The sequence below is a fragment of the Alnus glutinosa genome, chromosome 12 (genome assembly GCF_958979055.1).
Source record: "Alnus glutinosa chromosome 12, dhAlnGlut1.1, whole genome shotgun sequence".
NCBI classification, from domain to species: Eukaryota; Viridiplantae; Streptophyta; class Magnoliopsida; order Fagales; family Betulaceae; genus Alnus; species Alnus glutinosa.
Genome location: NC_084897.1, coordinates 18,564,662 through 18,591,469, shown reverse-complemented (window position 1 = coordinate 18,591,469; position 26,808 = coordinate 18,564,662). Strand labels below are relative to the sequence as shown.

At 35.9% G+C, this 26,808-nt stretch overlaps 3 protein-coding genes across 3 annotated transcripts in view; all 3 read right to left on the bottom strand.

The window, feature by feature from the left end:
* Nucleotides 1-1,630, bottom strand: part of LOC133852361 (peptide-N(4)-(N-acetyl-beta-glucosaminyl)asparagine amidase) — a 34,193-nt gene extending 32,563 nt beyond the window's left edge. Inside the window, exons 1-5 of the mRNA XM_062289104.1 lie at nucleotides 1,474-1,630; nucleotides 1,343-1,396; nucleotides 1,019-1,211; nucleotides 809-903; nucleotides 252-338 (exon numbers count right to left, since the gene is read on the bottom strand). Of these exons, the coding sequence (XP_062145088.1) occupies nucleotides 252-338; nucleotides 809-903; nucleotides 1,019-1,211; nucleotides 1,343-1,396; nucleotides 1,474-1,551 (507 nt within the window). The 5' untranslated portion in view covers nucleotides 1,552-1,630. The remainder of the gene's footprint in view (nucleotides 1-251; nucleotides 339-808; nucleotides 904-1,018; nucleotides 1,212-1,342; nucleotides 1,397-1,473) is intronic.
* A 13,897-nt stretch (nucleotides 1,631-15,527) lies between these two features.
* On the bottom strand, nucleotides 15,528-19,381 carry LOC133851613 (probable aldo-keto reductase 1). The gene is made up of 7 exons (XM_062288105.1): nucleotides 19,239-19,381; nucleotides 18,709-18,876; nucleotides 18,311-18,514; nucleotides 17,985-18,157; nucleotides 17,780-17,876; nucleotides 17,199-17,352; nucleotides 15,528-15,909 (listed from the first exon to the last, which is right to left on the bottom strand). Exons 1-7 carry the CDS (start codon nucleotides 19,296-19,298, stop codon nucleotides 15,731-15,733), a joined length of 1,035 nt encoding a protein of 344 aa, XP_062144089.1. The 5' UTR covers nucleotides 19,299-19,381; the 3' UTR covers nucleotides 15,528-15,730.
* A 1,795-nt stretch (nucleotides 19,382-21,176) lies between these two features.
* Nucleotides 21,177-26,808, bottom strand: LOC133852613 (pleiotropic drug resistance protein 3-like). Its single transcript, XM_062289383.1, has 12 exons — nucleotides 26,240-26,808; nucleotides 26,083-26,110; nucleotides 25,796-25,891; nucleotides 25,537-25,553; nucleotides 25,418-25,433; nucleotides 24,222-24,381; nucleotides 24,039-24,115; nucleotides 22,991-23,044; nucleotides 22,800-22,887; nucleotides 22,280-22,584; nucleotides 21,826-22,107; nucleotides 21,177-21,659 (listed from the first exon to the last, which is right to left on the bottom strand). Exons 1-12 carry the CDS (start codon nucleotides 26,626-26,628, stop codon nucleotides 21,342-21,344), a joined length of 1,830 nt encoding a protein of 609 aa, XP_062145367.1. The 5' UTR covers nucleotides 26,629-26,808; the 3' UTR covers nucleotides 21,177-21,341.

The window sequence follows — 26,808 nt, the reverse complement described above, 5'->3', positions numbered from 1 at the left end:
CACCCCCCCTCACGTGTCCGCTCAAACACCCTTTTTAATATGTGATGGCAAACATGTAGAATATTTAATTGAAATGGGGATTAATGACATAGACATGGTTCGAATTAAAGATCTCTGCTCTGATACCATGTTAAATTACCACGCTTAAACTTTTAGGATGAGTGGTGATTTAACAATTATCAGACAAGACAAGGTGCATAAAAATGGGCTCAGCTGTTTAAATCTCAAATGCAAGAGAGAGTTGTTCTTACCTTGGCCAGAGAAACCAGTGCTTTCTCCTCAAGCTCTTCTACAGGAACTGTCTTCCGAGCAGCTTCCTGGCATACCGGGTCTTCGTACTACACCAACAACAATTTAAATAATAACCTCCGTTTAAGTCACCATAAAAACTTAACAGCTTATAGAAAAAAGTGAATTTAATTAATATTCTACAGAAACGCAAAAAAACAAAACAAACATTTTTGACATTTATCATTTTGTTGTATCTCTATAGGTTCAATAAAGCTTCTGCCATTCTGGTAATGTTGAATGCTATAATTCTATCCAACATTCATCCAATAAGACTAATGTGGCACTCCTAAATAACCATTGGATTACTCAGTTCTTCTTGGTTCCCTAGAAAATTGACAGAAATAAAAAATTAAAAACAAAAACTAACAAAAGAAAAAACGTGTTAGTCACTTATTCATTTGCTGTATCAAACAATAAGAGATTCAATATGTCAAGACTTTGATTTCTTTTTCTCCACATTTTCATGGCAACCAAACAAGCTGATAAGAAAACGAAACCCAAACGAAACCACAATTACCATGCGAACTTGATCGACATAAGGTCGTATTTTATTCTCAAAATTTCCGTTATCCTCCTCCGCAGCATACTGCTGAAACAAAAGCGCTTCCTCCTCTGCCTAAAATTTCCAAAAAAAAAAAAAAAGCAAAAGCAATTTTAATTGCATTAAAAACGCTTAAAAAAGTCAAATACCAAAAAATACAACGGAAAATTAACCAAATTAGAGGACGAGCCTGCAACATCCTAGCCAATTCCTCATCGGACATTAACGACTGGGAGTCGCTTAGCACACTGTTACTTGTTGATTCGGCTCCTCGCTGTTCTTGGACTTCATCGTTAATCGACACCACTCGGAGTTTCTCGGAAATGGAAATGAGATCCGAGTCGTCCGATAAAGGACGATCGTCATCGACGCTAACGATCTACAAAGAAAATTTATCATAGAAAACATAAAGAAGAACAAATTCTCAATCCTTATATATATATTTATATATATATATATATATATATATAGAGAGAGAGAGAGAGAGAGAGAGAGAGAGAGAGAGAGCACCTTTTGCTCGTCGGGGAGGATTGAGGTGAGAGAGAAGAGCTGGAATTTGAAAACCTGGAAATAATTACAAGTGTGAGACAGAGAGCGAGCGAGGGAGCGAGAGAGAGAGAGAGAGAGAAATAGTGAGACACCTCGAAGCCGTCGTCGGTGTCGTAGTCGACAATGAAGTCCGAGTCGTTGTGGCGGACCTGGAATTTCCGAGCAACCATTTTCTGCCTTGTTCTCTCAATATTCTCTGTAATTTGTTGGACTTTGATTCGTCTTTGAAGAAAGAAAGAAAGAGAGAGAGACCTCTTTTTCACTTTATTCTATAGTTCATAGCAGAGGTAAAATTAAATTTACCTGAACGTTACCGCGCATTTGCGTCTTTTCTTTTTCTATCCAAGCTCGGCAGTTTTTTTAACTTCGCTCGTGTGCGTTTTAAAGTATTATTATTATTATTTTATTTTATTTGGGTTAGAAAATGACCGCAAAGAAAAATTATTAAATTTGTTTGTTTGCTTAAAACTATAAAAATAATCTTCAAAACATTTTTATTGCTCGACTTGTGCAGGGAGTCAACCCCACCATCTTTTTTTCTTTTCTTTTCTTTTCTTTTTTTTTTTTTTTTTTAACATGAATCAACCCCACCATCTTGATTCTTAACCAAAAGAGACATTATTTAATACAAATAAGAAAAAAAAATCTTTTGAATAGCATGAACAACAACTTAAAAAAAATAATAATAAAATTAAGAAAAATGGTAGGAACCTATTATCAGAAATTGACCAAACCTATTACATCTCCCAACTAAAAGCTCTTAAGAAAAACACTACAATTACATTCGAAAACGGTTCCATGGTCGAAAACAACCGCTGCTAAGTTTGATAAAAAAAAAATTGTTTTTAGTCTTCTATTTTTTGTTTTTAAAATAAAAATATTAACAAATAATTGAAAACATTAAATACTCCTAAAAATATAAAAATAATTTTTACCTTAATGTCACATCTTTTTCTTTTTTTTTTTTCTTTTTTTTTTTTAACGGTAAATCTCACCATCTCATTAATAAAATTCATAAAACAAACACTTAATCCCAAAACAAAGGAATCTAGGGACACAAACGATCCCTAAGAATAATACTAGTAATACAATCCGGAGTAGGGGTGGGCAAATTATCCGCCTACCGCCTACCGCCTACCGCCTACCGAACCGCAACCGAATCGACATTAACCACCTACCGACTCTGCCGACAAAATTCGGTTCGGTAGTCGGTAGAGAATTTTTAACCGAAAGTCGGTTCGGTTCGGTAGGCGGTTCGGGTGTACTGTTAACCGACACTTAACCAAAAATTAACAGACCGTTTTAACCGAACCGTTGAAACGAAACGACGTCGTTTTATTGATAACAAATGACGTCGTTTCATTACATTTTTTTTTTTTTATTAAAAAATCAAAACGGCGTCTTTTTATCACACTTGAAACAACACTGTTTTCTGAGACTATATATTCATCCCTATTCGCTTCAACTTGAAGCCTTCAAGACCTAGGTTATTCGGCAATTCCAGCCTCCAGAGTCCAGGGCCTCCAGGCTTCCAGTTCCAGCCCATTGCGGCACTGCCCACCACAACCGTCTCCCCACCCGGCCACCCCAACCGCCTCCCCACCTACCCATCCTCTCCTCTTTCCAAATCACTTGAACCCTAACCCTAACCGGCCGATCCGCCGATGGCCAAAGCAGCCGAGGCCCGCTGTTACCTCCCGGCCTCCTCGACGGTCCTACCCCTCTAGGCCCTCTCCTCAATCCTCAGCTAACCAAACCCTAAGGCCTGGAAGTCCGAACTCCGGAAGACTCGATGCAAGCCGTGGACCGCTGCCGTCCCCTCCCACTCGGAAACTGTCCGCTTGTCCGGTAGCTCTCTCTCTCTCTCTCTCTTAGTCTTAGTTAATAGTTACTGACTTACTGTCTTAGCCAATTGCAATTAGTCTCGGGCCTTCATGGCTTCATGCTAAATCATGCGGCATTAATGAACCATTTTTTAATTTTTTTTGAAACAGCCAGAATAGCACATTCATACTTTAACAAGAAGCAGAACAAAAATGTCAAAAAGCAGAATAACTGAAGAAGAAGCTAGAAGGCCAACGATCCAACCTCAGCCTCAGGTATATTATTTCTTAACTCTTATGTGTATGTGTTTTGTGTAATTGAATACTTGTGTAATTGTGTTGAGTGTTCATTGTGGATTTTGGGTTTAACTGTGATGAGTGCCAAATATTGTGTATTTGGACCCCTTGATTTGCACTAGTTAGACCTTTAGCCTTGTTATTTTCTAATGTTTTGGTTAGTTTTTGTGTTTTCTGTTTCTGTAGGACAATAAGAGAGGAATGACAAATTTCATAAGGAAATAGCTGGAAATTCGGAGACCCTGACAAGTCGATCGATCGAACTTAAAATTCGATCGATCGAATATTTGCCCGAAGTCGATCGATCGAAATTTCCCAGAAACTACTTTTGCAGAGCGCTCCAGAACGCCCAATCAGAAACCAAAAAGCAGTCCTCCCTCTGATTTCCGCTGCAGAACACGCTGGTTTCGTGTTTGGGGTTGTCTCTAGCAGCAGAAGAACCCTAGAGGAGGGTAGAGGAGTCATTTCTTGCCCTAGCTCTCTTCTATAAAAGCCATAGCCATGCCCCTTGTTGGGAGAGTAGTAGAGAGAGTAGGAGAGGAAAGAATAGAGCAGAAACTCTGTAGATAGGTTTAATTTCGTGCATCTTGTAGTGTATTTCAGTAGTTTTATTTTCAGATACTTTCTCTTTGTAAAGCTTTTTCTCTCATTTCCATGGTTGTTCATCATTTTCTTGTGGTGTTCTTAGTCATGGAAGGCTAGTAACCTTAACTAGGGTTGAGGATGAAACCTTTCCATTGATGACACTTACAATCTTGCTGTACCACTTGCACATTTAATGATATATCATATTAGTTGTTCAAGTTCCATTCATTTAAAGCTTTATCTTTTGCAATGAATGTGGTTAGTGGTGGATAGAGGACATTTTATGTGTTTCAACCGACTAATATATTGTTTTATCGGTTTGAATGATGATATCCTTTGTGATTGAATGATACATTGGATGTTTTGATTTCAATCGGTACTCTTTTATGATTTGTCAATGTGTTGGATTCATTTAATGGTTCTTGGGTTTATGGTTAAGAGACTTGAATAAAACCCTAAGCTTAATGTTCTTTGGGTGTTCAAGTGGAAACCAAGAGTGTGAGTTGTAGGATTTGGTTTGGTGGATTCCTTAACCTTAGTTCCTTTTAATTTGCATATTTCATTACATCTCTTTCCATTAGTCTTTTGTTTTTCAATCATTTCTCAAACCTTTGGAACTAGGTTAAAATGGGGTTAATCAAGCAAGACACTAATATTTGACCATTTCCCTGTGGGATCGACCTCACACTTGCATAACACTATATTGCAAAACGATTCGTGCACTTGCGAGTACTATTTAAAACACACATCAAACTGTTTAAGGGCTTTGGTTTTAAGGGTTGTGGTCTGTGGACTGTGTTGCTGTGCAGAACATATTGGATAATTCATAATTTGGATTGTTGTTTGTATTGACATGCAAGCTTTTGGAAATTTTCTCCGTAGTAACCAGTTTTTACCTCAAAATCTGGTCATGATTATTACCTTTAATGTGCAATCATAACACGTCACATGAAGACCATCCATCCATCACTTTAGATTGCTCTAGGTTCGATCATATTTGTGTTAATTTTTTTTCTTGGGGGGGGGGGGTGGGGGGGTTTGCTTTGCCTTTCATTATGAAAAAAAATATTAGTTTACTAATGATTAGGAATACAAAACTTTTTACATCAAATTCATAAAAAAGAGATTTGTTAGGGGTACCTAATATAACATTTATTATAAATTATTTACAAACTTCCTGGAAATTTACCATATTAATTTCATAATCTAGATGGATGCACCTACACCTGCATCTACATCATCAATAGCTGCTTCTTGTTATCCATCTCATCCTGTTGATAATTCAATAGATATTGAAGAAAGCATTAATGTTGATGGTGATTCTGATGAGTTGGAGACGGATACCCAAGAGATTAGAAGTGCTGGTCGTGGTGGACGACCGCCACTCCCTAGGAACAAAAGAAAAAGAAATGTTAGGAAAACATCTGCAGTGTGGAAACATTTTACTAGGGATCCAAATAGTCCTCAAGATAAACCTGTGGCACATTGTAATTATTGTGGGCTTAAGTATAAATGTCATGGAAAGAACAATGGCACCACTAACATGTTGTACCGTGTCAAAGCATGCCACCAGTACAAGAACATACTAGCTAATCAAGATATATCTCAATCTAAGTTCACTTTTGAGTGTGTGCAAAGTCAGGGTGATGGTGGTAGTTGTAAGAATCTAATGATTACGAAGTACTCTGAAAAAATCATTAGGGAGACTCTTTGTGAGATGATTATTGTGAATGAAATGCCATTTTCAACTGTGGATAGGATGGGGTTTAAGAAATTGTGTAAGGTTCTTGAGCCTCGATTTAAGCTTCCTTCTCGCTATACATTGATGAAGGACTGTGTCAAGTTGTATATGCAGACTAAGGACACAATGAAGATCAAGTTTTCGAAAACTGGTCAAAGGGTTTGTTTGACCATTGACACATGGACTTCGATTCAAAATATGAATTACATGTGCATCACTGGACACTTCATTGATCCTAGTTGGAAATATCAGAAAAGAATATTGGCATTTCGCCAGGTGTCAGATCACAAAGGGCTAACGATTGCAAGGGAATTGGAGCAATGTTTGGAGGAATGGGGTATTAGAGGGATATTGACAATATCACTTGACAATGCAAGTGCCAATGAGACTGCAGTTGATTGTTTTAAAAAGCGAACTATGGCCAATAATGATGTTATTTGTCGCAATCAGTTTATTCATGTAAGTTGTTGTGCACATATTATCAATCTAATTGTGCATGAGGGATTGAAGGATGTAGATGATTCAATCGTAAGGGTTCGGAATATGGTGAAATATATAAAGGGGTCCCCTCAAAGATTGGCCATCTTTAAGTCTTGTGCGGAAAGGAAACATATGGGTATTATGCTTCATTGACTCTTGATGTTCCCACTCGATGGAACTCTACTTATATGATGTTGGATGTGGCAGAGAAGTATGAAATGGCATTTGAACTAATGTTAGATGAAGATTTGAATTTTGCAAATTACTTGTGTGAGGATGGTGGAGGGAGAAAGGGGTTAGGGCCTCCGCTTGAAGATGATTGAAAAAATATTAGAAACTTTTCTAAATTTCTGCAAGTGTTTTATGAGGTGACAGTTGAGATATCGGGTTCATTATACTCGACTTCTAACATTTATTTCAACATACTCCAAAAAGTTTATAATTGTTTGATGGAGTATTGTGATAGTGATGATTATTTGTTGAGCTCCATGGCGATCAAGATGAAAATGAAATATGACAAGTATTGGGGAGACTTTGAGAAAATTAAACCTCTGTTGTTTGTCGCTTCTGTGCTTGATCCACGTTACAAGATGGTCATTTTAAAATTTTGGTTCACGAGTAATGTAGGTGAAGAAAAAGCAAAGAAGATTACCACCAAATTGAAGAATGCCTTGGAGCAGTTGTATGATTACTATGATAAAAATGTTGGAGTAGGAGGAAGTAGAGACGGGTTGTCAAATGAAGAGCAGAGTTGTGGAAGTTCAGCCTCAATGCCACTGGATGCGGCCCGTGCGGGTAGAAATAGGAAAGATGCTTTAAAAGACTTTCATTCATTTCGGGCGTCCAAAAATTTGTTGTTGTGTCAAATAGAGATAGAACGATATTTTGCAGAAGATGTTGAGCCACCTTGTGAAACTTTTGATGCTTTGATGTGGTGGAAGATAAATTCAGGAAAGTTTCCGGTTCTATCTGAGGTAGCACGAGATGTCTTGGCAATTCTGATTACCACTGTTGCTTCTGAGTCAGCATTTAGCACTGGAGGTCGCGTCATTGATCCTTTTCGAAGTTCTTTAGCTCCGAAAACAGTGGAGGCTCTTATATGTACTCAAAATTGGTTGAGATCTTCTTGGGTCAGTGAGCATGATGAGTTACATCAAACTACTCTTGAAGATGAAGATAGCTACAAGCTTGACTTAGGTAATGTTAATCATATTTGTTCATTGTTCAAATTATTTGATTCAATTGATTTTTTACTAATTCTTTTAAAATTTCATTGTTTTAGAAATTATGTCTGACTCCATCACATTTGACAATTGACAATGATTAAGGCTTGAGGGAAGTACTTTGTCGCGTTGAAACTTGAAAGTAAGTGGTAGGGTTTTTCATCTTATTATTTTCTAATTTTCCTTACTTGACATTTACTCATTTACTTGTTTGTGGTCTTTTACTCTTTTTTATTGATCAATTTATAACTTGTGTTTTTTGATTTTATCATTGAAGGAAGCAAATTGAAGGTCATCCCACGTACGAAAGAATCAATTCTGGCCGATATAAAATGGGAAGTCTTGGCTAAAGGGCATTTCAATAGCCTTAGAAATACTTTGTCCCTTGTAAAAAGATGGAATCTGCATACTTTGATTTAACGTGTTTTGTGTTGCTGTTTGCAGTAGGTGTTGAGTGTTCGAGTGCTTTGTTTTTCTGCAGAGACTCGGGCTCTTGGTTGTGTGTTGGTTTTTGGCCTGTTTGGCTTTATTTTGGCTCCTTCTTTGAGGTTGCAGTTTGTTTGTTGGTGTTTAGGCTTGTAACTTGTTTGTGGCCTAAGGACTGGTTGGTGTGTTTGATTTAGTTGTGGTTATGTTTCATTTAGGTGTAGCCGTGTAGGTTTTTCTAGGCCATAGAATGTTTAGTTTGTTAACTGACCACGCCCTCTAGGTACTTTGAAAAAGGGCCATCTCTGCTATATGCCTTTACCGTAATTCTGTGTGGACACCAGACACAATACAGTGATACACATGTGTAATTCTGTGTAATTAGCCTCCACCTTTCCAGGATTTTACATTTTTCTTTTATTATTTGTTATTTGCTACTTGCTAGTTGCTACTGGCCTACTGCAAGCAATCAGCATGGTCTCAAGGGTTTTTTTTTTATTATTATTATTGGTATCCTACAAACAATTGAAATTAATATCAAATTTGCTATTTAAGAGATCTAATTATCTCATTTAAAAAATTAAATATTTAAATGTATGAAAATTCGATTAAAGATTGTAAATATGTAAAAAAGAGAATAATCAAATATTATTCTTTATAATTGATTCATTTGATTTGAATGGACCAATCACTTATGGTGGTGTTGGGCCTGCTGGCAAATATTGAAAAATGAAGACCAATTGTTTTTAAAAGTATTTTTTTTACCAATTAAAAAATTAGGCCCAAATTATGAAGGCCCAAGCCGCCCAGTCCATTTGAAGAGTGTTAACCGAATTAACCGACCATATACCGACCGCTTTAACCGAACCGCCTTTCGACCGTCTACCGACCGACTTAACCGCCTATGTCGACTTAACCGAATTTTTCGAAAATATTCTTAGTCGGTTAGATGTCGGTGAATTAACCGACTTAACCGACCCGGTCGGTTAACCGAACCGACTTAACCGCCTACCGAACCGCTGCCCACCCCTGATTTGGAGCCTCCTCTAGCCAACATTTTGCCACTTTGCAATACACAGCCTCCTTTGCTAAAACATGTGCAACATTGTTACATTATTTGTGAACATTAACAAATTTTGCATACCGGAAGCCATGGAATTCATGTACTATGCTTTCAATCATACGACAATTCTTCGATAAATATGGAGGAGATGAGAGTATCTCAGCCACCACCTGTGTTACATCCCCTGTGAAGACTACCTCAAAAAAATCCAGCCTCCTTCTTGCAAAACAAGACCACCCAAAGTGTTGCCATAGCTTTAGCTATCTTTGCATCGACCACTATAGGTTGCATTACACAGCGAGCTTCCAAAAATTCACCCATGCAATCCCTAGCTACGGCCCCCAAGCCAATGCAGCACTCCTTACCATTTATGGCAGCGTTCTAAGTTACTTTGATGAGAACGTTGGGAGGAGGTTGCCACCTTTGTTGCCTAGCCAAAGAGAGTCCATCATTCCTATCCATTTGAGACAAATCTGGATTGTTACACCTTTGGAAATCCTCCCATGCTGCTATTGCCCCATCAAAAACATCATAAAGATGTCGGAATTCCCTTTCAAAGATTAGGGAATTTCTTCTAAGCCAAATGCACCGAGCTGTGATGACCATAAGCTCCACGTTTTCCTTTGAAAAACATTGCATGAAATCCTCAAACATCATCACAAAGGATGTATAGTCAGTCCTGCATTTCTGGAAACACGACCTATTCCCCCCCCCCCCCCCCAGACATCCCTAGCCGCTGAGCACGATCAAATAGCATGAATTACAGTTTCGATCTCACCCTTACAACAAGGACATAAATTGTTCTCGATCACTTTCCTCTTAAGCAAGTGTGCTCTAGTGGGTAGTATATCATGACATGCACGCTAGGTAAACATTTTAACCTGATTAGGAACCCGCAGCGTCCATAGAAATTTCCACACCCCTTGAACCTTGACCTCATTAGAACTCTGCCATCTAGAAAATTCGAGCATTTTTTTTTTTCCAAATGATATGCGCTCCGGACGGTAAAATTGCCATCTTGGGTCTCCTTCCATACAATCTGTCTGGTGGAAGGCAGGGGCTCAAAGGGATATTCTCGATGACTTGAGCTTCTTCAAGCATCAAAACTTCATGAAGGAGTTCACCCTTCCAAACCCCATGTCTTTGGTCAATCAAATCCCCCACCACCACATGTTGTCCAAGAATCCTTTGATGGGATTGGACAGAATAAGTAAACATATTAACAAACATATCCGCATCTTTCACTAGAAACTCCTAAAAAGCACTACAATTTCCACAAACTCATTCATAAATATTAATCAGATAACCATGAACATTCAATCAAAAAACATTTCCACCGTCAGTAATGGCAACATTGTGAAGAGACCAATTCAAAACACAAAACACTCATAAAAATACAAAAATAATTTTTATCTTTATGTCACATCATAATATTTTTTCAAATAAAAAACATAAAACACCATTTGTTAGGTTTCATGTTATTGGCAAATTTTATGTGAAAACCTTGTGGATTGTAAGTCTAAGTCTAGTAGTTGAGTTGGTTTAGTCTTAAGATTTAAAACTAAGCTTAAAGTTGAAGAATAAAACTTGTCTTTTGGAAGCCGATTGATAGCTGTTCTAACGTGATCTTCAAGTACTTCAAATAAGGACTTGAGAGTTTTGGCTGTAATTTTGATTGCTAGAAGTTTGGATGGAGATACTCATGTTGTTGAAATTCAAATTTCCTGAGAACTTTAGTCGCAATGGCGGTTGCAGAATGATCGAACGGAGAAATTTCACAAGAGCAACAATGAAATCTGATCGCAACCGAGGTCAAAGGGAGTTCGAACGCAATTTTTTCAAAGAGCCACAAAGAAGCTTGATTGCAAGTCCCTTCGAAGAAGGTTTAAACATGATGTTTAGTCAAGTAGATCCGAGACGCTCAGTTGCAACTCCAGTCGTACTATGTTCGAATGCTACTAGCTAGAAAACTATGAAATTTTAGCACGCATTCAAACGCTCCACTAACCCATTTGAATGCTTCTATCTTTTATTGTGTTTTCATAAACTGACTTTAGTCTAAACTTCAGTTTTCCCAAGGCCTATATTGTGATGCCTCGAGAAATTAATTTTACGTTTCGTCTCCCAGTCCCATTCCACAAGGAATAAGACTCATAAATCTTATACTCCTTAAAAAGAGAATACTACACAATAGAAACATAAAAGACAACATTAATTACAACTGAATCATCTACCAAGAGTCATCACATTAACTGAAAATCACACTATAAATATCATCGATATAAAAAGATCAATATTAAACCTTAATACACAATCAAGCCTCAAATGCCAAGCTTACAACATTAACCAAAAGTACTAATTACCATGAGTGATTTTCAGAATTCTGCAATCAATCATTAAGCATAATCGGATTGATATCACTACGCCAATCTGCCTCATCAGCCTTGAGGTCCATACCAAATCCCAAATTCCACAACTTAGAGAGTAATAATATTCATGGTGTTAGGTTATCATGTAGTGAATTCAATTATTTATAAAGCACATGCAACAATGCAAGATTACAGTTCATCATTTGACAATGTTATCATGGATGCAATATCGATATAATATACGTGGTAATAAGAGAATCATGTCATAGTTCAACTCTATATGGTTTAACTAGGATATTAACCCCTTCTCGACAAGGTTGGCACTGTACCAAGGGACATGTAATACAATACCAGTGCCTCGGATATGTACGCTACTATCCATCCTTAACAGCTCGATCGAGTTAGCCCAATCGAGTCTGACATCGAGTGGCCTACGCTGCTAATTACGTCTGTAACCGTGACCCTCATTCAAGCATGGTGCCCAAGTCAAAACAACTATTGGATCTAAGGCCAAATATAAAAATAAATAAACTATTGACCATATGGTTAGCTTATATAGTAAGCTCATGGCCGTTATCCTGCACATACCGGTGTACAATGTCATATGATGCAATTTAATATTCACCATCTTTTATATGCATGCTTTTATAAACTCGTTATTTTCATTATCTTATTAGTCATACTCATTTTCACAAAAAATGGAGTTCACATGAATAAAAAGTATATTTCATGTGAGTTGTAAACATGCGTATTTGGTAAACAAAATAATCATGCTATGCGGAAAAAATAATAAGTATCCATGTGAGTTTTTACTCACTTGTATCGCAAGACTCATTCCAAAAGTTCTCTTGAGGCTCCATAACCTCGAAATCTGAGAAAAACCAATTGTTAGACCTAATCCCAAGTTAAAAGATAAGCATAAGCCATAACAAGTGTAAAACGGGTATTCCGCCTACTCCGAGAACATTCGTGCTCAAGATTCGAACATTTGTGATACGTTGGCGAACATTCATACTATAAAAAACGATTGTTCGAAGCATGAAATATTAAATGTTCAACCAAGGGAATCAAACGTTTGATTTTCTAGCAAAAACTCATTTTGAACCAAAACTCAAACGAACTAATTCTAAGCAAATCCCAAGGTCTTAACAATACTCCTAACACAGTTATAAGCCATAATAACACATCATCCTCGAATCACAACGTCTAAACCATCAAGATACTAAACCTATTATCAAGCTAGTATTAAGATCAAAACAACGACGAGAGGAATAAGCTTATTATTAAAGCTATAAAGATAAAAATAATTTGGGGCACTACATATATAAGCATCCTTATGCACTATTTTTATTAGACCCTTGGGCTATTTATTATTTTGCACTCTCGGAGAAAACCTTAGTATCCTTATTCCGTAATTCTTAAACTCCTAGATTTTGTTAAACCACACAAACAAAAACAAACCTTCAATCATTGATTTTCGGATTGCAAAGGAAGCTTGATAAAAGATTGGTCAGAGTTCTTAAGCTACTATAGTAGAAAACAAACAGGTTGTTTGTTGGGGGTACCTTTAGGTTTTATTGTAAAGGTTTTGTAAGTATAATCTGATTTAGTGTTGTGATGTGTTATTTTTGCTTGTGTGTGTGAAGATATAAGGTAAAGTTGAGGTTTTTGTTATGAAAGGTTGTGACTTTAGGGGTTAGAAAAGTAGGAATTAGATTGGATGTGTCCTAGAACGTTTTAAACTTGTGAAAAAGTATATCTCTAACTCATACAAGTGTTATTGTGTAAATTCTTGTGAATTTTGAAGTATTGATAGAGAAAGTTTTAGTTTTTGGTATGTGTTATTTTTGAGTTAAAGTTTGAGACTTTGGTGTTTTAGGCTTTTTTAGGCATTTCTCATTGTCTAGGTTGGAAAAGAGGAGCGTTTCTAAGTCTTAGAATGTCTTAGATGGTGAAAATGTTGGATTTTTTAGAGTTAGGAGTTTCTATGCAAGAACCGTCCTAATGGTTTGAGAATTGTCCTGACGATACCATTCAGATAATTGTCCTATGGTGAAACCGTTGTAGCGGTACTTGCAGTGTCCTAATATTTTTCAGGTAGAATGCAAAAAGTTAATGTTTTTCGATATTAAGTTAGGATTTTCAGTCTAGAAGTTTAACTAATGATAGAATACATTGCATATGAGGAAATTGACCCGTGCAAGGGCAATTGCATCGAGGCTTACTATAGACTAGGCGAGTAAATTCTCACGTGGACTATAAAACTATGATTTTCAAGCATGACTATCTTAATATAAAATGTGCATTTTTATAATATCATAAATGTTTATGATGCAATTTTATAAGACCAAATTTTCTAAACATGATGACTGAATTTTATGATGGATAATTATGTGATACTTACATCGTGACTTATATGCATGAAATAAAATAATCTCTAATTGTATGACATGGCCACCATTGTCGAAAAATGTAAAACTTTGTGAAAGAAATATGTGGCATGTTCATACTAGTTGTATATAATTAACCTTATGGCCTAGGGATGTGTGTGTGAGTTTCTACCATGGATTCGAGGGCTAGTGTGGCCGGTGAAATGACGCACGGGTAGGGTCACCCTTGCTTACATCACTAGTTGGGTGGATCACTTTGGGTTGGACCCAATTGGGCAACTAGGGGATGGCTTGCTATGTGCATTTTCCAAGGAACGAGGAATATACCAAAGGTTCTACAAGACACGAAAACCCTATTGTGAGTGATTAAGGGCAAAAATAGGTCATATCGAAAATAGTTATGACATATATATGTGTGTGTGTGTGTGTGTGTGTGTGTGTGTGTGTGTGTGATGCATCAACATGATTTCCTGCCTTATCATAATGATTTACGAATTGCTGCATGTGTTGTTTTACTTTTATGACTTGCACTAAATGAGGGTTCACAATATAATTGTGTTTACTCACTAAGTCGTGGATTTACCATTGTGTGTGTTTCTACCTATAAAACATCCATGTTTTACAGATGCCCCATACCTTGAGGATGGTTCAGATCGACCCCAACTCGATGTTGACCCTTAGGGATCTCATGGAGCTGTTGTACCTCGATTTGGCGATTCTAGATAAGCACTTGATGGAGCTAGATGACCTTGTCCTTATATGTAATCCCCCAAAATTTAATTAATTTAGAATGTTACTTGTAGTATCTTCACATTAATTAACTGGATCTACTACCTCAAATTCTAACTAATAAGAGTAAACTATAGTGGAAAGTGGAAAAGAATGGATTGCGACAATCTAAAATATTGTCCATACTATCATTTAGTATCATCGATATAAACTCAGAGCTTTCAAAGATACATACTACAATATTAAACAACTTCTATCTAATCTATGCAAACCTGACGATACGAGCAATTTGCTCGGTATCTTCATCCCAGCGAAATACTTCACTCAATAATCCAACAAACCTACTAATTTGCAAAATATTGAGGTGTTTCACAAGTATAAAAATAACTGCGTAAGTCCACGACTTAATAAATTATCACGGAGTTTATTTATTCAATGAGTGACAATTGACATAATATATAACTCTTGAATTTTGTTAATTGAAAATGATAAGGGTTGTGTAAATTGCGCCCATGTTTGGATACCAACATTTTTGGATTTATTTTGGGTTTTTCAAAACCTAATGGTATTAGTATCTTTATGCCTTCATTTTTAAACCTCTTGTAGACTTTGTTAAACCACAAAAAAGAAAAAAAAAAAAAAAGAAAAAAGAAAAAAACCTTGAGCCACCAAATTTTTAGGTTGTAGAAGAAGCATGATAGAAGATTAGCCAAAATTCTCGAAGACTGGAACTATTGCGGTAGAAAAAAGAAAAAAAAGGGTTGTTTATTGGGGCAATTCAAGATTTATTGTAATGGCTTTGTAAGTGTGAAACAATCTTACAATGATTTCCACCTCGTCATTAAAATTGTCGTGTTTGATATCTTTACTACTTTATTTAATTTTGGTGATATTATGTGTGGTTGTGGAAATGTTGTTAATTGTAATTTTTGAACAAACTTCTATTCACCCCCTTTAGGTGTTGTTTGGGGTCATGGGGCAAATTTCACCCTCACAACTCATTAACAAAAATACCAAAAATTGTTTTGAAACGTTTACCATAATACGTGATATAAAGCAACACTATTGTTACATTCCCAAAAAGTTCATATAATCATGTCGCTAACTTAGCAGTCTGAATGATACAGATGGTTTATTAACATAAATCCAGCCATTCGATTCACAAAAGCATCGCCTTATCCAAGTGAAGTGGACAACACCCATGACAGTATAAGCAGAGACAATCAATTCTTTGGTGGAGTGTTCGCAAACTTCCATTGGAAATGATCCATGTTTTGATAGCTTCTACTACCAGCTACCTCTTCGATGGGTACAGCATCAGATATCTCTTTCAGGTTTGCCTCTGTAAGTTTCATCTTCAAAGAGCCAATATTGTCATCCAGGTTTTTGATCTTGGTTGTCCCTTTAAAAGTTCAAGGAAAATGAACAGTGAGAAATCGCAGGTCAAAGTCTCAACTTGGTTTGAGTTTTTTGAAGGTGATGTAAGTAAAGTAAGCATTAGCATTAGAATTCCTGGGGAAATTGCATCACCATGAAAAGATTTGGCACATTGGATAAAACAATCTTACAAAATAGTTCCAAAGGGAACTGAAATCTAAAGCAACTGTGTGTACTGAATGAATATGATTGAAAATGTGCAAACTAGTTCACTGAATAAATTTATGAATATGATTGCTGGACTGAAAATTTGATTTTGCTTTCATCATCTATGTACTCATAACAGCAGTTAGACCTCCCAATGAAAATGAAATCGAATGCCGTTACGATTTCTAGAACAACCCAACTCAGCTCATTTCAATTCAACTAAGCCTTGATCAATTCCATTACGTTTTCCTGAACACAGATCTTCATATATTTAGCAGAATTGCTAATGAGCTTCAGCAGATTCGCTAATGTGATCTCTTTAAACTAGAGAACAAGTGCTATTGTCACTCTTCAAAATAAGATGCATGTGGTTAACTCATTATTTACTATTTCTATGTACTCATAACAGCAGTTAGACCTCCCAATGAAAATGAAATCAAATGCCGTTACGATTTCTAGAACAACTCAACTCAGCTCATTTCAATTCAACTAAGCCTTGATCAATTCCATTACGTTTTCCTGAACACAGATCTTCATATATTTAGCAGAATTGCTAATGAGCTTCAGCAGATTCGCTAATGTGATCTCTTTAAACTAGAGAACAAGTGCTATTGTCACTCTTCAAAATAAGATGCATGTGGTTAACTCATTATTTACTATTTCTGAAAACCAACCTCCCACTCATTTACAAATTTATCCACAAGCTCGTGGCCAATGATGCTTTTACGACACTGATCACAAATTCCAATCCATAATCAAATCTTAGATATGACTGCAACCTAACACCATAAACTAAAATTTCTTGAGTTCTTTTGAGTTTCATGTAATATATACTGAACTTGGAGTCTTCAGGCAGGAAATTCTTTTGGCACATGGATTGGGATAATTCTGATATTTTTGCTTGGCTTCTAATGTCAACTTTATGTCCTCTAAAATCTTATCCTACATTTTCCAGCCTAAAAAGGAAAAAGCACTGGACACTTGGAGAAGAAATAGTATTTAATAACATTGAATAGAACTTCAGGACTTATGACGAAAACTTATATGTTAGCACATTTCACTAATTTATTTAAATTAATCATGGCTAAAAAGGTGAAAGTCACTTACCAGGTATAGGTACAACATCATCCCCTTGTTCAAGTACCCATGCTAGTGCCAGCTGAGCAGGAGTACATTGGTGCCTTCTAGCAAGGCTTTCTATTCGGGTATAAACGGTCTTGTTCTTCTCCAAATTGTCTCCCTGGAACCGAGGATGCATGGCCTTATAGATAAAAGAGCTATCTGTTAGTTAAGTTGTTACTATTAATATCATTATGGGCAAAGGCAAGAATCTTGAAATCCTCTAGTTCTCAATCAGATGGTTCTTAAAATTAAGAACAGACCTTTTCCAATAAAAAGAAAAATTCCAATTACTCAAAAATTAGAAAAAACTTGATGCATTTACATGAAAATATTTTGAGGGAAGATTCTCTTAAGACAAACACTAAATAGCATATGTGAGGATGTACTTTTATTTTAAAGGAAGTTGCATGGACATGTTTAATTGTTTGAATTTTCAATTCAAATTAACCCTGATTAGTAATGCACTGCTGAAAGAAAAATATATAGTTGCCTAAAGAATTACACAGGCAATCATTATTCATTGAAAGTCAACAAATGAATGGGAAAAATGTTGGTGAAACATATACCAAGCTACTGTTTGCAGCCAAGCTTTCCACGATTCCTTTGCCGGCAAAAAAACCACGACCAAGAGGACTGTATGGAACTATTCCAATGCCAAGTTCCCTGAATGCACAAGGGTATCAAGATACCATTCTCATACTTCCAGATGAGATGTCAAAAAGCCACACAAAATCAAAATTGACATAAAAGCAAAGTGTAAATTGAACAAACCTGCAAAGTGGAATTATCTCTTCCTCGATATCACGAGTCCAGAGAGACCACTCCATTTGTACAGCTGTGATGGGATGCACAGCATGTGCCCTCCTTATTGTGTCTGGGCTGGCTTCAGATAGACCAATATACCTGACTTTTCCCTCTTCTACCAGTTTCTTAAGTTCGCCTATCTACATGTCAATAAGATGTACTTAATCAGTTTTTCCATTAAGATCCCACTATCTCCACAATGATAAAACTTATTTGCAGATAATTTGATCATTTTAATTACAAACAGAAAAGAATTCCAAGCATCTAGTTGAAAGAGAAAGAGAATCACTTACAGTTTCTTCTATAGGTACATTCGTGTCAATCCTATGCTGATAATACAGATCAATGTATTCCACATCAAGACGCTTCAAGCTAGCCTCACAGCATGAGCGAACATAGTCAGGGCTACCGTTCACTGTCATTTGAGGAAATCCCACTATTTGTATGCCAAATTTGGTGGCTACTTGAATTTTCTCTCTTGGCAATTGCTTCAAGGCCTGAAAGATATAAACTTGTTCCAGTTAATATCACAAAGTCTTAGCATGGTGAATGTGATCAGTTATTAATCAGTTCATTAACAACAGAACGAATAGAAAATACTATCCAGAAGATATTTCTACATTAGCGACAATCGACAAAACAATCCAACTTCTTGATCGAGCTAGTAAAACTAAAAATTGATGATGAGTACCTTTCCAAGCAGAATTTCATTAGTATGGGGTCCATAAACATCAGATGTATCAAAGAAAGTGATTCCCTTACTGAAAGCGTGCTTTATTATTGAGATTCCATCCTCTTCAGAGAGAGGAGAATTGTAGGCTCCTGTCAGGCCCATACATCCAAATCCCAACTTTGAGACCTACGAAAAAGAAGGGTTTAGAATTACAAAGAAATGAACAACATAAAGTTAACAAAAAATGAATTGGAAGGAAAATTGACATAATATCTATCTACTTGAAATGCACAAGCTTTCCTAGAAATTTCAATTTATTTTGCAGTTGGAACTAGAGCAAATATTAGTTTGACAACACATGAACTTCCATAGAACTCAAGGAAAGAAACACAATTCCGTTATCAGAGTATAAATTGATACCATAAAAACTCAAAAGTAGATCAAATTATGTAGAAGGGTTTTCGAAGAAATGCGACTTGAACAGATACACGTGGAATTTTCCTGTAAAAAATTGAAGTGGAACTCAAGTAATGACAACGGGGATTTACCTCAAGGCCTTGATTGCCCAGTTTCACTCTTGGAATTTGGACTTCGTTGCCTTCTGCCATCTTTCAGGTGTAGTTTCTCTTCTCAAGATTTCCTGGCTTTGCACACACACACGCTATATATATATAATTATATATATAGAACGTAAATAGTGGAACGACACTCGAATCTAAACTTTCTTTCATCATTGATTATGTCATTACGCATTTTTTTTTTTGTTGATAGGGCTCGTGCCTTTGGAAGTCACATAGTAGATTTTGTCAGTCGTCACTGATTATGTCATACAATAGGATTTTGGCTCCTCCGAAAAGAGTAGTGATAGATCATAATTCAAATATATAACTTTTTATCATTTTGACTATACGATAAGATGGTTTTTTATTATTTTTTAATTTTTTTTTTTTAAAAAATAAATTAAAATGAGGGCCACTTTATCATATAAGCAACATAGTAAAAAATTGTATTTTTAGGTAATATTAAATTATTACTCCCAAGAAAAAGGAGATAATCGACAAAAATACTTGGCATTTGATAAGGATAGAATTTTTTTCTTATTTGATTATTTTAAATTAAGGAGTTAAGATTATTTAGTTATAGTAAATTAAGGGATTTAGTTATCTTAATTTATGGTATTGGTCTATGACTGGGACTTGAACATCGGCATCAATTACTGTGATTAGGATTTGGACATTGAAATTTTTTTGACCGAGTTAACTATGAGCCTTAAATGAGCCAAAATAATAGATGCTGAGTTATCATAAGTATCAATTATGTTCTTTGAATTTTATATATTTTTTGATTTACTACCTTTGTTTATGTTCCATCAACCATACTAACCATTTTGTCACATGTACAAATAGTGACATCACTGCACTACTCACAAAATTGTGCCACATATACAAAATAATAAGATTATACTTGCCATATCAGCTCCACTCATCACATCAACAACATGCTGTCATATCAGCCCCTCGTTAGCATACAAAGTAAAAACAACTCAGACAGCACACTTGCCTCTCCAATATTTTCTACTGCTAAGTCCCACATTAATTTTTTACTAGATAAAATTAGACTTTATAAGTAATTATAAGAAACTCTAATTACAAATAGGGCAGTAATTTTCTTTGCTGCCAAAGCTAATAAAGAAGTAAAGACGGTGAATTCAAGTTTTTTAGTCCAAAACTGTATAAATATCCAATTTAAAAATAAATAAGGGAGGAATTTCAGTTTTTTTTTTTTTTCCAATTTCAGGAGGCCAGTTAAACCTTGAATTTAGCCTCTTCTAATTCTTTCTTTTCATTTTCATTCTCTTAAACCAAATTCATCCTTTACACGTTAATTCATTACAAAAGATCACAATCTACCTGTCCCTTTCTGGAACTCAATTACAAGCCCATCACAAAGCCCATTAGCAACATTGTTCAGAATTTCAAGCATGCACTAAAAGAATTTCCATTTTAGAAAACAAAAAGGATTTCAGACCACAAGATTGGTCCTCCAACCTTTCTGTCATCACTGATAATGTCATTCTGCATTATTTTTTATGAATGTATTGTCACTAAGTCCCCATTCATAAACTTTATGTAATGTTCTTATCCATTATTTCAATTTTCTTTTTCCTTTAATCAATAAATATGTCATCATCCATCATGTTCTCTGAATTACTTTTTGTGCATATAATTTCAGTATGTCCCAATCTATGAACATTATATAATGTTTCTCAGCAGATTGGCAGTTCGAATGGAGAGTTACTGTAAGAACACATAATATAGGAATTAGATGAGCAAAATAAAAAGAGACAGAGAATTAACGTGATTCAGCCCATAGCCTATGTCTATACGTCAAAAACTTTTCTTAACTGCATATTTTCTTTTATGATTTTTCATTTGTCTTTGTTAGATAACATAGATAAAGTAAATCTTGGCTTGTATAAAAGGTTTTTCAAACAAAAATAAAATAAAATAAAGGAAAAGGAGGACCGCTTGAGGAAAAGATGATATATGGAGGCTCTAGTCTATGAAAAGTTCTGGACATTAATTTGCAAATTGATGGACCAAACTGGGCGGAAATGAACAAAAAAATATATACATATTTTCATGTCAAACTCACCTTTGGGCCTCAGGAGTATAGCCAATAACATAATATATAAGAGATGTCCAAACTAGAGATTCCACAAATGAAATAGGAATCTTTAGAACACTTGCTGGAATGGCATAAGCCCAAGCTGGGTAGAAACACATTGCTTTCTGTTTGTAGAATACTTCAAGCCTTTGAATAGTCATGGACAACTCAGGGATCCCATCAACAACAAAGATGATAAGAGCATAAAACAGGGCACCCATATAGTAATTTGCGTGAGTAATATCAACATCCATGCGAGTCCGTAAAAATACAGTCATCGTGATACATGCAATAATAATAAGCTGCAGATCGAAATAGCAAAACATGTTTAGATTTTGTTAGGCCTTTGACAAAGTAAATAAAGAATAGTGATAGGAAGAATAAGCATTTGTTTTAATGCCCTTACCCAGAAAAAAAAAAAGGATCAAGGAACATATACAATAATACAAAAGTACAAATCATCTTAACCTGAGTTATTTTGAATATATAGATAAAAGAATTCCTTTTCATGAGAAGAAGTTCCCTTGACGCACAAGCTCTAAAAAGTTCCCATTTAGAAAGAGAATATGTACTAAAGGAAAGAGCAATTTGATGGCTTTGGGATTTATCATATGGCTTGGAGAGCTCCTCATCTAGCTTCTTCCCATAAGAAGACTCCTTGAACTTCCTAGAGAACATGTCAACTGAAACATAACTATAAGGTACTTCTGTGTGATGCCAGTATTGTGCTTGATCTTTCCTAGAGATAACCTGCATAAACAGAGGATGAAGTAGTTCTTTTGAACAAATGAAAGTTTAAAAGAAAACATTTGTAAGCTGCTTGATCTTTCCTAGAGATAACCTGCATAAACAGAGGATGAAGTAGTTCTTTTGAACAAATGAAAGTTTAAAAGAAAACATTTGTAAGCTGCTATGCAATTACCTCTTGGACAAAATCAGCAACCCCTTTCCTCTCAGGACACCTAAAACCACAATCCTCAAAATACTCCAGAACATGATCACGTGGACCTTGATAAACAATCTTTCCTCCTGAAATTAAAATGAGGTCATCAAAAAGATCAAAGGTTTCTGGTGCTGGCTGAAGAAGCGAAACCAGTACAGTAGCGTCTGTGATATGCACCAGCTGGCGAAGACAAGTAACAACTTGAAATGCAGTGGAACTATCTAAGCCATTTGTGATTTCATCCATAAACAGAGCTTTTGTAGGACCTACAATACTCTCCCCTGAAAAAAAAAATAGTCAAACTCATAGTAGTCAAAATCTAACCTGGCATTGGCATTTAGGTATTTCATTTTTTTTTTTTTTTGATAAGCAAGTAGATTTCATTGAAATGAAAGCATAAGGCGCCCTTACGTACACAGGAAGTATACACAGGAGAACCACACCTAACCCGAAAAAAAAGTGAAACAGTGACTGTTACTCTTTCAATTCAAATTATCTGTAGTCAATCTCTTTTTCTGACCACCAGATATACCTCTTCTCAATGCGTCTCCAACTAGAGTGTCAGCACAGATATCAAGTCCAAGGATCTGAGAAGCCAAGTCAACAATGGACATAAAACTGGTGAGGTACTTGTCCATATACAAATTACAGAGTACAAATTCGCTTTCAGCACTGTTAAAAGAGAATGACCTTTAGTATGTAGTCTGTTTGAAGTGTTCTTTTTAGTCCTTCAATAGAAATTGCCTGCCAAACAAATAATACATCAATATTACAACATAGAACCTTCCGAATACCATTGAGAAGTAGGAACAACATAATATGATATCATGCAAAATGCTATATATTGACTCTGCAAACTTTGAGAGTTTTAAAACCATAACCATCTGATTTCTATCACTAACTCCACTGACTATAATACAATGATGACTGCTGCAAATTGCTGCAATTGACTTGCATGACTGGACTGTAATTGCTGGTGCAACACATTCTTAACAGGGAACACATTCAAATGCACCGAGTGCACTACTATTCGTTGGGAAAACATAGAGATGATAATAATCCAAAATGGGAATCATGATATATGAGATGCTAATACTCATAGTATCATGAACTAAAGAATCAAAATGTTAGGGAGGTAGATACTTTGGAGTCTTTTCGTGGGACCATAATATAGCATGTTGGGATACCACTTAACCTAAAAACTTAAGATTATAGGTATTGGCCCAATTATGTTATATTAACCACTCACACTTGTGTCATCCATCCAATGTGGGACTTCAATCTTTTTTATAATTACACATATATACTCAACACTAAATTTGAAAGAAAACTCAATGGAGTCTGTTTTATTTCATTCCTTAGGTAAGAACAACCATAGTGTGATCACAATGTAATCTATTGCTAAGTCTTTTGCTGTGGCTATGAATGTTTCCACGTCCAACAGAGGACTTTCTCAGTGTAAGAGGATTCAGCTTCAAAGGTTTCATCAATAATATTTCAAATTATCTCAAGTTTTGCATCATTTTAGAAACTAAGTTCCTCATGAGGTTGATGGGATCTTGTTTCCAAGTCTGTTGTTAAAAACAAAGGGAAGTAGGTCAACCACTGTAATTTATTTCATGTAGCCAATTGGTTGGCTACTCATTTTCATACATAGTGAAAAACAATTTAATCATCCTATTGCAGTATGGATGACTTCACAAACATGAAGGAAACGAAGACGAGATGAAACCGGTACCTTCATGTAAGTGTCGATATCTGGATCCGGAACAATTCCAGCTTCCTTCTCCCTTTTACCGATTTCCATCATAACCTCTTAATTAGACCAAAAATAAACGGTGATGTTATTATCATCACTGTTGTGCATTTGTAGGGTGTCTATAACTAAACCATCTCTAAAGTGAACTCCAAGGAAACTTACCTGCCCAGCTTCCTACACCCTGACAACGAGCTGAAAAGTCCAGTATTTCCCTCACAGTCATGTCAGGAATGTGAACGTCATTTTGGCTAATAGACGCTGAAGTCTTTTGTGGAACAAACTCTCTTAGTTTGTATCCATTATAGGAAATTTCTTCAGTAAGCTATTAGACAAAACAGATAGATAATAAAAAGCTCAGTCAAACTACAAACTGAAGTAACTCCCAACCAAAAATTAATAACTCAAAATGTATAATCAGAATGCTAGATAAAAGGGTTAAGTAGGAAAAATATCATTTTAGCCCCCCAAATTATTACCCGTTTTGCATTTAACCTCACAAACTACCAACACTCCGTATTATCCCTGCTAGCCATTTAAGTTACATGCTAGCCATTTAAGTTAAAGAAATAATCAAACGGTAGGAAATGATTGAAAGAGGCTGATAAATAAGAACCCCACATTGCAAGTTTTTTATGTTTAAAGAGGATATTGAAAAAGAAATGGTAGTTCAAGGAGTAAGTGAAGTTTTTCATAAATATAGTTTCCCAACTCACAAGCCCAATCACATACATGCACTTCAGATTTTGGGCAAATACAAATGTTCTTCTGATGGAACTTTTCACTCAACCACTTGTGCACAATCAGTCAGACAATTATATCTCATAAAACAGATATATGGTAGCGTGAATCCCCTAAAGAGCTAGAATGGGATTTTTGTGCCTTAGTATATCAAAGGAAAATGTAACTTGAATCTCCTTAATTAAGGAGAATAAGATTTCTATGCTAGCTAGACCAATCTGGTTTCATTGTAGTTTTATCTCTTTGAACTTGTACAAATTAAGGTTACGCTTTATTATGCAAATTATTGGACAATCAAGAAATTAACATCATTTCATCAAAGCAAACAGCCAAGATGAGAAGGATGACAGGAACAAGAAAGGATAGAACTGAAATGACTGCATGCATGCAATAGAAGATGGCTATTCAGTAGCGAAATGAGGCATTTGGATCCTCTCCAGTTAGTACATTTTTAGGGGTATCCAAAATGAGAAGGTCAAAAGACACAAGTGGCTCATGGGAAACAAAAAGGAATTAAATTAATGGCCAGATATTACTAAGAACTGACTTGGTCCAAGGTGAAGCCTAGCCTTCAAGGCACTAAAAGGGCAAGGGAAAAACTAAAATAATTAAAAGTTAACCAAGAGAAGGCAATTACTACAGATATAAATTAAGCACAGTTGACTTAGAAAAAGCTTTATGCAGGCTACCTTCCGGGCTTGATGATACCACTAACGTCATTGATGATGCTTATGTTGGCTTGACGTGACTTTGAACCTACAGGAGGAAAAAAAAAAAAATGGACTTATATAATATTGGATGAGCAATTTTAGGGAATCTCAGCCCTATGATATTACGAGTAACACATCATATTGAGTGTCCAAATTGTAAACAAACACCTTATAATAATAACTACTATACGCAATACAGTTTAATATATAGTAGATAAACAAAAACACTTTATTTCATAAACACTAATACAAGTAACAATGACGAAGCTCCAAAAATGGCATACTTACAGAGAGAATGCTTTTAAGAGAATTCCAGATTGTTGGAAGGGGCTTGCCGTGTACTACTTCACACTCTGCTTCCACTCGCAGATTTTTGTATCTCACCTCCACGAGAGCTTCTACACATCCTCCCCTCATCCCCCCTTATCACCCTTTTATAATAAAAAAAATTGATTTTTATTAAAAAGTTGTCTCTGATGTGACATCAGAGACAACTTTTTAATAAAAACCAATTTTTTTAAGGAAAAGGGGGTGACAAGGGGGGGATGAGAGTCTCCTCTTTAGCATTTCCCCACCTCCACAGCGGGCAATTTTACACCAACTCTTCAAAAACAATATATATTTCACGTTAATTCAATAACCAAATAAACCATTCATTGGTACGTAGGTTACATGCATGGATAATTAAAGCTAGAAGTGCAATACAAACATTAATGAAAGTCAAAGGCTTACTTGTCGATTCGGTTTCTAATTTTTTGGAGCAAGAGAAGGTTGTCATGCCCAATGTGTTTGATGAGCTTCTCTATGAACACATGCCGTTCTACATCTCCAAGCTTGGAAACATCAATCACCTGTTTTCCTTTGTTATCAGTACCGTCAGCATCGTCATGATCCTTATCAAATAAGGATGATCTCAGCCGCTCAAATGTAGGCAATCTCTCAATTGCAGCCCACTGTAAAACATCCTGATCAGCGTCAGCATCACCCTTTGTAGAACTCAATCCCGAACTGCTTCGGAAGCTTGAGGTCTGACGCTGAAAAGATGATCTAATGCTTCTTCCTATCTCCGCCAACTCAACCCTCAGTGACTCTATCTCATCTGTACCAACCATCTGAGCCATTTTCTGATGAACTTGAAGAGCTTCAAACTTGCAAGAAAGAGCTAGGTACGTGTATATATATATATATCCAAGAGACCTTTTCACGTTCAAAGTTCAAACCATAAGATTGATGAAGGATGACGCTCTCCCGATCTTTTTCTTCTTGGCCGGCCAAGGAAGTTGAAAGGCTTGGTATAAAAT

Excerpts from the sequence above, each read along its gene's own strand:
- LOC133851613 (XM_062288105.1), bottom strand. The coding sequence starts at position 19,298 with ATGGCAGAAGGCAACGAAGTCCAAATTCCAAGAGTGAAACTGGGCAAT. Across the intron at positions 18,877-19,238 it reads TGGGCAATCAAGGCCTTGAG|GTCTCAAAGTTGGGATTTGG; the intron begins GTAAATCCCCGT and ends TCTTTTTCGTAG. Across the intron at positions 17,353-17,779 it reads TGGCTGCAAACAGTAGCTTG|GCCATGCATCCTCGGTTCCA; the intron begins GTATATGTTTCA and ends TTTATCTATAAG.
- LOC133852613 (XM_062289383.1), bottom strand. The coding sequence starts at position 26,628 with ATGGCTCAGATGGTTGGTACAGATGAGATAGAGTCACTGAGGGTTGAG. Across the intron at positions 22,108-22,279 it reads TTGCTGATTTTGTCCAAGAG|GTTATCTCTAGGAAAGATCA; the intron begins GTAATTGCATAG and ends CTGTTTATGCAG. Across the intron at positions 21,660-21,825 it reads ATATATTCAAAATAACTCAG|CTTATTATTATTGCATGTAT; the intron begins GTTAAGATGATT and ends TTCGATCTGCAG.